General features: G+C 43.0%; 1 protein-coding gene across 2 annotated transcripts in view; it reads left to right on the top strand.

The window, feature by feature from the left end:
• Positions 1-3,478, top strand: part of LOC138261681 (D-serine dehydratase-like) — a 496,726-nt gene extending 493,248 nt beyond the window's left edge. For both annotated transcript variants that reach the window (XM_069210927.1, XM_069210928.1), the window contains exon 8: positions 1,038-3,478. In XM_069210927.1, coding sequence (XP_069067028.1) covers positions 1,038-1,127 — 90 coding nt within the window. In that variant the 3' untranslated portion in view covers positions 1,128-3,478. The remainder of the gene's footprint in view (positions 1-1,037) is intronic.
• The last annotated feature ends 11,509 nt before the right edge of the window (positions 3,479-14,987 follow it).

Raw genomic sequence — 14,987 nt, forward strand, 5'->3', positions numbered from 1 at the left:
ACATTGTTTTTTGTTAGTTTGGTACACAGTCTTGAGAGTGGGACTTGGAGACACTAAGCATAATTTAATAGATTTCATTATGAATAAAGAAATCATTTTCCAGTGATTAATTCATGTTTTCACTGTGGTACTTTGTTTTATATCTATCCCCACTGTACATTTGTATTTAATTTGTGTTTTTGGCCCTCATTCAGTGGGGTTGAAGGGCTTCCCTTCATAGTTTATACATCTACGGACAATTCAAGGCTGGCGGAACGGTTATTCCACATTAACTGGCAGTTGACACCTAATTGCGCCTGCATCACTGCTTGTACTATACAGTTGAATATTTCATATCGACCATTAGATGATGGAACAGTATGTACACCCTGATATTGCTCTTCCATGATTACCAACGTCATTCCCAACCCCCACCCACATTTTGCTTATTAGGTTCCTAGTTCTGCTGCTTACAAGGTAACCAAGTAGTATTAATACCTCGTTGTCTCAATTTTGGGAATAGCAAACCTCCAGCTTTTAGACTAGGCAGAAAGTTTTAGTTTTGTTTTTCTTCTTTTTATTTTTGGACACTGCATCTCTATCCATCAATACATTGCTTTAATTCAATGTATCTTGTAAATACCTGAAACAAAAGGGACTCATATATGGACTTCATGTAACAAACTGACTATAAAGTGTCTTTGCTGTTTTATATGGAAAATCAATTAAAGTTAGTTTTATACATGTATGGAGATCTCCACGCATATTATGGAGACCTCCACTTAGAAATTGTAGGATAGGCGCATATATGTTTGTGAATAGCATTTTGTAGTATGTGAGCAGACCTATTGCAGTACTCCAAAACGTAATACAAAATGCAGTTTGTGAGCAGGCCTCAATGAGTTTCATGGAGTTGAGTGGTAGCAGCACATGTTATTTGCATAACTCATAGTCTGTAAGACTTTTGCTTTGCACACTACATTAAGAAAAAAATAGTTAAATATCACTTGTGATGTGGCTTCGTGTGACTTTTGTTTTTGTCTTTTTATTTTTTCCAGTCGTGTGCTACAGCGGCCATGCATCCGGTCTATTATGTCCACTCAGAAGGGAAGATCGTAGCAACATGGACGCCTATTAGAGGCTGGTAGAAGAGCTGCATGCCTGATGTGGTTGCTCACCCAGTGTTCCCCTATGTGCCATGTTTGGGGCAAACTCACCCTAGATGATAGACTGGGGATAGAGGAGTTGTTGGCTGAGTGGGTATGAGCATAAAAGCATTACATGCTCTGAACAACTGTACGCAATGAAATGATATATAATTGAAACATTATTATAAATAATTTTTACACCTTCTGTAGACAGACAGGCAGAATCTTTATTCGATTGTCAAACAATAATCATAAAAAACACACCAATACAGCCTAAATATTTAAGAGATATATTAAAAGAAAAAAATACACAATTATTGGTCAGCAAAACTAATTTCAAAGACATAAGAAGGGGACAGAACCAGATTTGAAAAAGCAACGATTTCCAATAACTTTGTGCTGACTTTAAGACGCTCACCACAGCTTTAAATACAACTAGCGAACCTAACCGCTTTAGAAATAACAAAGCTGGTTTACATTTAAACAAAGTTCAAATCTTTAAGTACAGGTATAAAAAAAAAAATCCTGCTGAAATTATTTTATAATGTGCTAACAAAAAAAAGTGCAAACGTGTTTGAGGGGGGAGGAGGGATTCGTCACATGGACATATTGAAATCCCTGCAGGGTCATAGCGACCTAAAGGAAAACATAGAAGGTTTTGAAGGGAAACTAGGTGAAATCTAGTGAGCAGAGCTGCCTCCCATGGATTTATAACAAGATTCAAATACAGCTCCAGGCCCGGTACATTTGAATTATTACATATTAATGTATCAGTGGCTTATTCACCCCCCCCCCTCTAGATAGTGTAACTTGCGCTATAAAGTTCTCCTGAACCCATGGCTTTTTCTTCTCGGGATATGCCAGGCTGGTAGTTAGGTCTGGACTTCCCAGCATGTTGGCTAGCTTTTTAATATACTGTAGTCAAGAAAGCGAAAGCCCATAATTGAAGGCCTGGCAATCTTTATTGACATTCAATTCAAGTGAACAGTGGGGACTACTCGAAAAGGCTACCACAGTAGTACAGGTGCTAATTTTACTCTATCCTCCACATAACCCGTGCCTAGTTCTTCACGCAGGATCACATGTGGGCTATTGGGTGAATGCCCTCAGAGCCACATACAAAAATGGTTTTCTTCTACCTTCAGATTCTGGTTGAGTCAGTAACCCCAGATAGCCGCCCCGTAGGTCAGAATTGGAATACATTTGCAATTATATACTTCCAGAAGAGGGGGGGTTTCAATTTATTCCCAGTCTTCTGGGAAATGCTAAATAGGGCACCTACTGCTTGGTTAAATTAAACATACCTATCAGAGAGACACTGACCAGGAATTGAGGAGTCAAAGGTAATACCCAAATAGGAGAAGTATGCCACCTTGCCCTCATTCTTACCCTTGATGGAAATAGCTCTGACCTTACTTTTAGTTCTACCGCAGAGCATGGAATAGATTTTCTCAAATCTGAATTGTCCATGTATGCCACAAAACTATTAATCAATGCTTTAAATCTGTTCTGCATATTCAAACAGGGTCATAAACAAACATCAAAACAAGGATGGGTCTACGCGGCAATGTCAGCATGTCCTTACAATATGTAATTTAAAAAGCATTGAGGTCGTTAATATACAGTAAAAATATTAGGGCAAGGATACACCCTGTTGAACCCTCCTCTGTAGTGCAAATGAATCAGAGCAATCACCCACCTTGGCCATATCTTACTGAAGCTGTAACATTGTTGGATGAAATATGTAAAAACAAAATTGATTGAAGCCTTGCCCAGCCCAGTGCCCAATAAATTAGCCTAGAGCTTTGACTGATTCACTTGATCAAAGGCACTGCTAACATCTATAAATGATTAAATCAACTTACCTCGCCTGGCTAATTATTAGATGCAGGTTGAGGCATTGTTCTATTGTGCCCAGACAGGTTGTGAAACCAGACTGGGATTAAGATAAAACATTATTCTCCACCATCCAACTCTGGATCATTATTTGCAAGATAACCAGACCAACTTCTTTAACCACGGAGTCCAACAAAGAGATTAGTCAACATGGTTCTTGCATGCTGCCTTTTTTAAACACTGGTACAATAGCAACAGTGTGCCACGGAGATGGTATTTTCAAGTTACAACCTGAATTAATGGTATGGGTGAGGACTGGAGCCCAAAATTCCAGATTACTTTCCGAAAGCTTATAGGGGCTCCATCATAATTTTCACACCTTCATTAATCATTTGTGTATAGAGAGTTGAGAGGTGCTGTTTGTATTGCAGTCAACTGTAATTTAGTACTGTAATTTAGTAAGTGGTGTTTACATGTTAGCCTCAATATGCAACATATAAAAACCTGCAGCCTTACACACTTTGTGAAATTTCTTATTAATAAAAGTTGTATCCGAAGACAAAGTGGAGGACCTTTAAAACTTGGCCTCTCGTAGTAAGGGAGGACATTGCTTTTTGTTCGAAACTAAGGATTTTTTTATTGGTTGGTATCATGTTTTTGAGCTTTAGCAATTAAAGGTATTCTGAGACAGAGAAAAAGAGAAGAAGGTGTTGAATAGAACCAAGAAAATGCCAAATTATTGTGCAAATCGGGGTGGGTGTATGTATGCTCACCTGTGTATATGAGTTCTTCAAGCCATCTGCATGTCATCCCACCCACGAGGAAAGTTCTAAGATGACCCATCAGTATGTCTGTATGTTGTGACCAATCTCCAGAGGATGTTGCAGGAGTGAGATAAGCTACCTCATCAGTATGTGTGTAAATGGTGTTTGAGCCACCTTGACAGTTGTGGAAATAATGAGTTGCCCTAGGAGTAGACATGTGCGCAATTAAGTTATATGTAATCACAATTGGGATGTTTCAACTAGGTAGGTCACTTCTTCTATCTCCCAAGGAATCTCCTAGGAATATGACATTTTGACCCAAGAGATCTTTAATAAGTTTGCTTTTCCTGAGTGATTGTAGCAAAACTGTCTGAACGATTGGTATCCCCGTACCAGTTGGTGCTCCCTATTGTAATATGTGACCTTCGGGCTGCCTTGCATTATGATTATCACATGGCTCGTTAGGCCAGGCATGACCTTCTTCTCTCCCAGTTTGGAATGAAAGAAACCTTGTCATGTATTCTGCAAATACCAACAGTTTATAAGGCAATTGTGATTTGCCCATATGAGCCCATTAGAAAGTATGATCTAAGTCCCAGTGCCTCATTTTGAAAGAAAGAAGGAAATAGAGGGAAGAGTTATACTAGTAAACGTGCCTTAATTACAATGGCCAGACCCCTTTAAGGAGCTGAGTAGTTATCTATGTAGTAACCAGCAATGTTACCACCATCAGAATTGGTTATTAAAGGCCTTCTGTGTGTGGACATGACAAGATAACTTTGTTAATTTCATGTCATAACATTTGTGGGGTGTTTTATACTACCTGCCAAACAGGCAAGGGTTGTGCTTCCACCATCCTATTTATTCTGTTCCACTACTGATTTTTTTGTGAAATAACTGAAAGCATTGGTGTGTTCTTGCGAAGTAGAAAGAAAGTGGAAGTACGTTTCAATGAAAGAGTCATACTGGAGCATAGAAAACCAATTCTGGGCAGAGCAGTGGGATTATATTGGCTATAACACTTAACATTTAGGAATTTTAAGGAGTGATCAAAGGCGCAGTAAGCAGACGTATATGATCACTCATTGGATACACAGTGTTAGAGGACTGAAGAACAGACGGTATCCCACTTCATAACGTTAAAGCAGAAACGTGGCTTACTACTATACGCTGCAAGAATGAACTCAATGTGGAATCTGAAGGCGTGTGCAAACGTTGGTTGGTGGAATGTCTTACATAGGTAGAATAATGCTAGTGGTTCCGATAAATTCACATCTGCAAGTTCACCACAGCAAAACCTGTGTTTCCAAATGCAAGTAGAAAATTTGATTAAGGAACAAAGATGGATGGGGTTTTCAGGAAGGCATAAAAAGGACCGGAAGCAGGCTAAATAGCTTTGATGCAAATCAAGGGTGGTGGAATGGATTAAGCACTGTGTGTCAGAAGATATAGGCCCTCATTATGACTCTGGCGGTCGGCGGTAATATGGTGGAAAGTACTGCCAACAGGCTGGCGGTACTTTCCACCATATTATGACATTGACGGTTTGGCTGAAGCCAACCCGCCAATGTACCACACCGACCGCCAAGGCGGTAACGGCTGCCGGGCTGGAGACATCAATCTCCAGCCCGGCGGCCGTCACTGTACCGCCTGCGGCATAATGACCCCGCCTACCGCCATGGTTTTCGTGGCTTCCTTACCGCCATGAAAACCATGGAGGTAGGCACTATCAGTGACAGGGAATCCCTTCCCTGTCACTGATAGAGGTCTTCCCTGCCCCCAACCCCTCCCAAGATTCCCCCAACCCCCTTCCTCTCCAGACCCCCTTCATACACTCCCCTCCCTTCACACACGCATACACACACCCATTCCCACATTCATCCATGCATGCATACATCCATTCACACACACACATCCGCACACACTTACATACGTACATGCAGACACGCACTCACACCTGCAGACATGCACACAAATACAACACGCAACACACACCCGCATACACGCATGCACAGACATACACACAAACCCCTCACACACACACACACACACACAACCCCTCCCCCCCCACCCCTGTATGAGCACCCACTTACCTGTGTTCAGGGGGTCCTCTGGCAGGAGACAGGACAGTGCGCTGCTGCCAGCAGCAGCGTCCGCCAGCAGAACACCGCCAGGCTGTATTATTTCTCATAATACGGCTGGCGGTGGTCTACTAGCATGGTACTGCTGCTGGCAGCATCGCCACCTTACCGCCATCCGCCGGCATGGCCACAGCCATTCTGGCGGAAATCCGGCTGTGGTCATCATACTGCAGATGGCTGGTAGCCGCGGCGACGGTCTTTTGGCGGCCGTCGCCGCAGCGGTAGGCGTTTTTTACCACCAGTATCATAATGAGGGCCTTAGTGGCTCTGTATTTACCGACCCCTGCGCAAACTCCTGTTTGTGCAGGGATCAAAATTCTGAGTTGGATTTTATTTAACTCACCCAGTAAGCAATGGGTGTGTTAAATACCTCACCCTTTCTTAAATGTTTCCCCAAAAACTAGCAATAGGTGCCATTTAATGCACTCTATTTTTATTTATGAGGTGCTAGTAATAGCACCTTAATTCCGAAAAATTAATTGTCGATTAATAAGGCCAAAGCGTTTTTGAGGAGTAGATTCACTCAGAGGGGAGAGGGACGAGCTATCCTGTCTCGTGGCCTATCATTTGCAGCACCCTTGTTTGTGGCATAGTAGGGTGGCTGGAAGGTCTTGTCCCCCAGGGCATCATTGTCTGTGAAAAAGCTGAAATACCCAGAGGATACGGAATATGAGAAGAAATTTAGGAAAATGAAAACGTGGACAGATGAGACAACGAAGATTCAAAGCAGAAAAAATAAACAAGTTATACCTTTGGTTTGTGTTGTCTAATAACCTAAAATGCCTACGATTGAAGGCAAATCAGTGTGAAGAGCGAAGGCATGGTTAAGACACTAAAGGAAATGTTGGTCCCATAAAACCCTAAGGGTGTATAATATCAACATATTTTTGTCTCAGGGCTCTTCATACATAAGCAAAGTAATGCTTACAGATTATGTTATGAAGAAAACGATACTAAGGGGCCTGATTACAAGTTAAGGCGTTATTTGTTGCCTCTGAAAAATAATGATACCACGGGTATGTTATTAATCCGGTGCGATAAATAACACCTGTTATGAGTTTATAAATAATAACGTGAATTTTTGTGTTTAGCACATCAAAATGTGCATGATACTACAAATTCCGTATGCTTTCCCTCGTTAAATATCAGCAGGTTTGACCTGCCGAAATTTAGCAAAGGTGGAGTTATTTAGTACATCGGATAAGTACCTGATGCATTAAATACCTTCAAACTCATAATTCCGACCCATTCATAGCATGAATGGGTCGGAATATTATGAGCAACTCGCAATCAAGCCTCTAGTGTTTATCTAAGAGACAAATGTAATATATAATGGAGTTTATTATGTAGAAAAATCTAACACAAATAATACCAAGTACGCAAAGATATTACAATGCAAAATATATACCACCTGCATACTGAAGAGGTGTCCATTATTAGTTCCAATACTGGTAAATGCGATAGATTAAGGAGGTTTGAACTTTGTTGACAGTAGGCTGCTCCAGACATTTGGTTGAATATGTAATCTGTGACCTATAAAATAGCATTGTATCTCTTTAAAAAGAATACATAAATGGCCCTAGCTCACGAAATTAACATCGATTAGGCTTTACACTTGTAATTAATAAAGAGTTTCAAAAACATACTTCATTTCAAGGATAATACTAGAAATGTCTTCTCCTGAAGAATGAATATCACTATCAACATTATCATGTAAGCTGTGCATTAATGAGAAAAGGGTCAAATTTAGAACATTGCATTGTACTGCTCTTACAAATGACCAATGGCAAGCACTATTCCTCGTTGATGTTACTAACAAGCAAGTCCAAGGATATCTGAATCCCACTACAGTCTTACATGGCTAACCACATGGTCCACAAATCATACTAGAACCCTAAAAGAGTAGTGACCGAAATCACATGCAGGCGGGAAATTGGTCTCCACATGGAGTAGACCTTGCTGCTGGAGCTTATAGTGTGCTATATGATCAAATTGATTAAACATCCAATGGTATACTACAGTGTTTTAGGCTTGCTTGCCAACCTTGACATGAGGTGACATTTATGTGAATAAAGCTACTTGAGGTGCGTTTGAAATGCAAATTAATTACTTAAAATACTGTGTAGTCACTGCCTCTATAGATATTGATGCCATTATGTGACAAATTGTATTGATGTGTTTGTAGTTCAAGTATATAAATTTAATGTTAAAAAAATACGCCTGACACAAATGAAATTATCAACACCCATTTCCATATAAGATATAGCTCCAGCTAGATATATTTCAGTAATATGTTTGGCATAGTGCCTTTAGAGGTACATAAACAGTAGCATTCGTATTTGGGCACTCATTTGTTTGAACCTTATTGTGAGGTCTCGCCTGGGACAGTGCACGTGCTGTCGCTTGCAAGTTTATTGTTCCTTAAAAAAATCTAAAAGGGGCTTAGAACTGCCCATTCCTTAACCATTGGTAACCTTTCTTGTGACGCTCATTTCCTTTGTTTTTGTTAATCAGCAGCAGCTCGCACTCTCATTTTGGTCAGCGGTAGCTCTTTAGGTCGAGTGTAAGCGTACGACCTCTTGTATACTTTCAAGTATACTTCGTCTGTTGGCTTCCAGCTATTCAATTTTGTAGTTTCAGTGTCAATTACAAAACCTTGCTTGCTGGTGGTCAGTCATGCCTCTTTGTACCGACTTCTGTGTGAGAGCAGGGACCAACTACTGTTTAATTACAATTTGTCCTCTTTATCTTGTTTGGAGGGGCCTTTTATTTTACTTTGCTTCCTGCTCCTGTCTAGGGAAGCTTCCCTTTTCATTTGCAGACCATACTTGCTCTGAGCTTAGCTGTAAACAAGGCTATAAATCAGGCTGTTATCTTGGTCACATTGGGTTTGTGTGGGCTTTCTGCACCTTCTGTCAGCTGCCTGGTTCTTGCCCTTCCTTGGCTTAGATTTTCTTTACCAAATGTGCCTGCCTGTGGTCCCCAGGGGGAGGATCTCTTGTAATTGCTTATAGTAGAGGCACCGAGCTCTATCAGGGCTCCGCAATCCTTACAGAGACAGTGTCCACTTCTGCTCCATACTAGGTTTCCACTCACAGCTCCATCAGTGCACCTCAGTTAATACACTCCAAGCCCTCAGCTGTGCCAGTAGCAGAACCCCACACATACCGTCTATCATGAGCACCTCAGTTCTTACTGTCAGTACACACTGCTGTTCCAGTAATGGGACCTCAGATGCAGCTCCATTAGTGCACCACAGTTCACACACTCCAAGCCCCTAAGCCGTGACAAAATCCCATACAGTCTGCCAGAGCACCTCAGTTCTTAGTCAGTACACACTGCTGTTCCAGTACTGGGACCCCAGGTGCAGCTCCCTCAGTGCACCTCAGTTCACACACTCCAAGCCCCTCAGCCATGCCCCTGCCAGAACCCACACATGCTGTCTGCCAGAGCACCTAGGTTCTTACAGTCAGTACACACTGCTGTTCCAGTACTGAGACCTGACGCAGCTCCATCAGTGCACTTCAGTTCATATACTCTAAACCGCCTGTGCCAGAACCCCACACATGCTGTCTGCCAGAGCAACTCAGTTCTTACAGTGAGTACACTCTGCTGTGCCAGTACTGGGGCCTCGGGCGCAGCTCCATCAGTGCACCTCAGTTCTACCCCAGCGAGGTCATTTCCTTTCCTATACTGGGATCCTGCTCACATACAGTTCCATTACAGCAGCTCAATTCTACTATTAAGAGCCACTACCTAGCAAATACTGGATCCAAAAGAGCAAAACACAGCTCAGCCAGTGCACCTCAAGTCTAACATCCAACCCCACTAACCACCACAGCTCCGCCAGAATGCATCAATTCTAGCATTCAGTGCACGTTTCTTCTCAGTACTAATGCTCACACACACGCCCCTAGCTTCTGTGGTTCAGAGGCAAAGCCACTCCCACGCTGGGCCCCACTCGCAGCTTCACCAGGGCACCTCCAGGCTAATACTCGGCAAAGCTAGCATGCCAATATTAGGTTCCACACATAGCTCCATTAACATACCTTACTTCTGACCTTGTGTGCCTGTTACTTTTCCACATAAAACTCTGTCAGTGCACCTCAACCCTAACCTGTAGCACCCCATTATTCCAATACCAGAAATTACATGGTGCTCTGTTTCTCATTCCTCACCCGCTGCCTTTGTTATTCCAGAACTGTGCCAGGACACAGTTCTGTCTATACCCCCAATCCTGATCTGAAGCACTCCAATATTGCTGTTTTGGGGTTCACATACAACTCTGTTAATGCACCTCGTGCTGTTCTGCAGTGCCCCCGGCTGTTCCACACTCTGACTGCTGTTTGACGACATGGGGAAGACAATTAAATCTATTCTTAGCTGCTATCTTTATTTGGAGGGTCTGTTTCATCTATTTCACTCCATTCTTTTCTTTACTCTGTTTACTCCCAATGTTTTCTTTCTACCCACTTTTCTCTTTCCAACTCTTAGAATCCTCATGCTCTTTCCTTTGACTTGGTATGTGTCCTTTCACTTTTTTTTTTAATCTTTCTTCCTTCCTTTCTCTGGTGTTTTTCGTATCTTTGTCTGTCAATTCACGTTTTACTATAAATCCCTCCTTTTCCCATCTGTATGTGGAAGCCACAAGTTACTTGTCGGGACCTGAAGTGTCAAAGTGGTTTTCCCGTTCTGTGTCTAAGGGAAATGTGTCAGTACATACATGCTCTGGTTCTTTCACTGCTTGTTTCTCTGGCCATCTCTTTTTTTTCTCTAATGTTCATTTTTCTCTTTCTTTTCACACTTCTTTCATTATTTTTTCTCTTTCTTTCGTTCACTAGCTTCCTTCCCTTTTTTCTTTTGTCTCACACGTTTGCTGTTTCTTCTCTTAGTTGTGTTTTTATTTTCTCGTTCTTTCTTTCCTTTCTTTTATTTTTTTGTGACCCCTTCTCTTCCTTCCTTTTGTCTGTTGTATTCCTTTCGCTTCTCTTTTTCTGCCCGATCTGCTTTCCCTCCTGAAGCCTAGTTATCAATGGAGCAACAGGTGCAGTGGCACCGGGGCATGAGACCTACAGACTCATTCAACTCCAATTACTGTGTTATTTTCCTACCCAAATTCCAGTCAACCATTTACTTTCTTACTCCAGAGCCCGTGACACAGTTACTACACCACTAGTCCTCCACATCTTTACTCCCGACTCCCTTTTTCCTTTCACCCGCTAATTCGTCCCAAATTATACTTTTGTTATGTTATTTTGAGCATTACACTCTAATTTCAAACGTTTATTTCTGATAAAGGTTTATATGATAATTGTATATGTTTTAAGATAGAGGAAGAAGGTAAATGGGAGTGCTCTAGTTAAATGCTGGGCCACTGGCATTATATGGCAGGAAAAGATGAAGTTATAAGACAGGGTTGACCAATTTATGTCACAAGGAATGTCCAGTTCTGAATTTGACCTATTGCATTGCAAATGCCTGTTTAATTTGCCGGCCTTGCTGACTTCACAAGGTTTTGGGACGATTTTTGTTTCACCTTCTTTACATTCGACACATATTAAACAAAAGCATTGGCAAAGCTAATAGTTCTATGCGAGACCTATTGTCTTTGTCAATTTGTTTTTTTTGCCGTCTGTCCTCTGCAGGGGAAGGGTGCAGGTTTATCCATAATCAACACGCCTATCATTAGTGGTGCAGGGCAGAAGTCACTCTAATGTTGAATCAAGGAACATGATATTTTATTAGTGCCCAAGCAATTGTTTATTCTTTCTACTAATTGCGGTTGGGAACTTCGACCATTTGTCAGCACCAAACCACAATCTAATAATTAAGTCTTTAGCACAGTGGCCACCAAGTCATAGTTCTACTGCTGAGACTCACACACCTTGTGTGATGTGCAGCACATCTTCAGTTCCAGTGCTGTGGCTCTCACTCATATATATGTATATATATATATATATATATATATATATATATATATATATATGTTCGATGGCATGTGTAGCAGCAGATACACAAGCTGTGCATTGTTTCTGCCATCTTGTTTTGGGCTCGGAGTGTTACAAGTTGTTTTTCTTATAAGAAGTCTTTTGGAGTCACGGGACCGAGTGACTCCTCCCTTTCGGCTCCACTGCACATGGGCATCGACTTCATCTTAGATTGTTTTCTTTCCGCCATCGGGTTCGGACGTGTTCCTCTTCGCTCCATTATTCAAACCGGAAAAAGACTAAAAATCCTCGAAAAGCGTCGGTATTGTTTGCGATCAGGAAACATCTTGCATCGACACCGACGAGACACAGTTTTGGTGGCCCTTCGGGGCTTCCATGCCCAGCCGAGGCCTGGTCGGCCCGACCACAGACGTCGTCGAAGCCTAATGGACCGGACCCCTTTCTGTTTCTGCCCGAAGTGTCACGCTAAGTATCCCTATACAGACCAGCATCGGGTCTGTAATCTGTGTCTGTCACCAGAGCACAGAGAAGATACTTGCGAGGCCTGCAAGTCCTTTCGATCAAAGAAGACCTTGAGGGATCGGAGGGTGAGACGGATGCAGATGGCGTCGAAAACTTCGGAACACCTCAACGTCGAAGAGGAGGAGATAGCTATCTCCATTCAAGGATCGGACTCGGACGACTCCGACTGAGACCGACCACCTACAGCAGGCCAACAAGTGAGTATGCCTGCCCCGACCCAAGCCCACAGTCAGCCTAATAAACATAAGGCCTCGGGGACGCCACTGCCTGAAGGCCATGGCTCGACCCACAAAAAACAAAGCGGTGACCAAGCAACACCTTCGGCACCAAAAAAGGCCAAAATCGTGCCAAAGTCTTCCGACTCGAGCCAAGAACCCGGCGTCGAAAAACATCAACACCAACTTGTCGAGTCAGCAAAGCCTCGAAAGAGCCTTTCGGAGCCGAGGCCTTCTATCAGCATGGGCATTTCGGTGCCTAGAAAACAGGCTTTGGAGCTGAAAAAGGCCTAGTACACCGAGGAACATGGGCTCTCTAAGCAGCTAAAAGAGAGGCACAGATTTGAGAAGGAACTTCAAATTGAAGAGTTTGATCAAACGGAGGCAAGGATATAGATCCATAAGGATACTGGGAAGATCCAAACTGCCCCTCCTCTCAAATTCAAGAGAAAACTGGCTTTCCAGGAATAATCAGAGACTGATCAGCCAAGAGCTAAAGTAGCCAGGGAAAAATCACCAACCTTTTTTTTTTTTTTCACCAGAACTTTCTCCCCCACATTCGCCACAAAGGACAGGGTCACCTATTGCCACGTCCACTGCACAGTCACCCACACACACTGTGCAGTCGCAAGAAGATGTAGACCCCTGGGACCTCGCCGATTCTCCTGTGTCGGACAATAGCCTTGAGTGCTACCCTTCAAAACCGTCTCCATCGGAGGATAGCACCTCATACACCCAAGTCTTGGCCAGTGCTGCTGCATTCCATAATGTTAGCATTCACTCAGAGCCATCGGAGGACGACTTCCTCTTTAATACCCTGGCCTCCACGCATGCCTCCTACCAGAGATTGCCTATGCTCCCAGGCATGCTTAAACATGCTCAGCAAGTTTTTCAAGAGCCTGTGAAGGGGAGAGCTGTCACACCGCGGGTGGAAAAGAAGTACGAGCCACCCCTGTCGGACCCAGTGTTCATCACACAACAGCTGCCCCCGAACTCTGTAGTGGTTGGAGCTGCAAGAAATAGAGCCAACTCACAATCATTGGGAGATGCACCACCTCCAGATAAAGAGAGTCGGAAATTCGACGCAGCAGGAAAGAGAGTGGCGTCACAGGCTGCCAATCAGTGGCGTATTGCAAATTCTCAAGCCCTCCTCGCACGTTATGACTGAGCTCATTGGGACGAGATGAGTGATATCATCCAGCATCTCACCAAGGAATATCAAAAACGGGCTCAACAAGTGGTAGAGGAAGGACAGGCAATATCGAACAATCAAATTCGTTCTGCATTCGATTCCGCAGACACTGCTGCAAGAACAGTGAACACGGCAGTCACAATTAGACGATACGCTTGGCTAAGGTCCTCAGGGTTCAAACCTGAGATACAACAGGCAGTACTGAACATGCCATTTATTCAGCAACAACTGTTTGGGCCCCAAGTGGACATAGCCATCGAGAGGATGAAGAAGGACACTGACACGGCCAAAGCCATGGGCGCGCTCTACTCGTCCCAATATAGAGGGACATTCAGGAAACCGCAATATAGGGGAGGTTTCAGACAACAGCCTTCAGAGGCATCCACCTCTCAAGCAAAACCCACCTACCAATCCCAATACCAGAGGGGGAGTTTTGCGGGTCCTTCAGGGGACAATTCCCAAGGTCCAGGGGAAAATTTCAGCCCACTAAGCAGGCCACCAATAACAAACAGTGACTTGCCCGTCATCCTTCCCCAACACACATCACCAGTGGGGGGGAAAACTAACACTTTACCACAAACATTGGTCAGACATAACCACGGACACATGGGTCCTATCAATTGTCCAACATGATTACTGTATAGAATTCACACATTTTCCTCCAGATATTCCCCCAAGAGCGCCCAAACTGTCGGCACAACATCTAGAGATGTTACAAATAGAAGTGCATAGAACTAGTACCTTACGAACAAAAGGGAACAGGGGTTTATACCCTATATTTCCTTATTCACAAAAAGGACAAAACACTAAGACCAATTTTAGATCTCAGGACTCTCAACCTATTAATCAAATCAGAACACTTCCAGATGGTCACACTACAAGATGTAGTTCCCTTACTAAAACACGGAGAAAACATGTTAACACTGGATCTTAAAGATGCGTAGTTCCTTATACCCATCCATCCATCTCACAGAAAATACCTTAGGTTTGTCATACAGGGGAAACATTACCAATTCAAAGCATTGCCCTTCCGGATAACAACAGACCCCAGAGTATTCACAAAATGCCTCGCTGTAGTAGCGGCCCATATAAGGAGACATCACATGCATGTATTCCCATATCTCGACGATTGGCTAATAAAAGCCAACACTCAACAACGGTGTTAAAATCACACACATTACGTAATAGATACCCTACACACACTAGGGTTCTCTATAAATTACCAAAAATCACTCTTGCAAC

The sequence above is a fragment of the Pleurodeles waltl genome, chromosome 10 (assembly GCF_031143425.1).
Source record: "Pleurodeles waltl isolate 20211129_DDA chromosome 10, aPleWal1.hap1.20221129, whole genome shotgun sequence".
Taxonomy (NCBI): Eukaryota; Metazoa; Chordata; class Amphibia; order Caudata; family Salamandridae; genus Pleurodeles; species Pleurodeles waltl.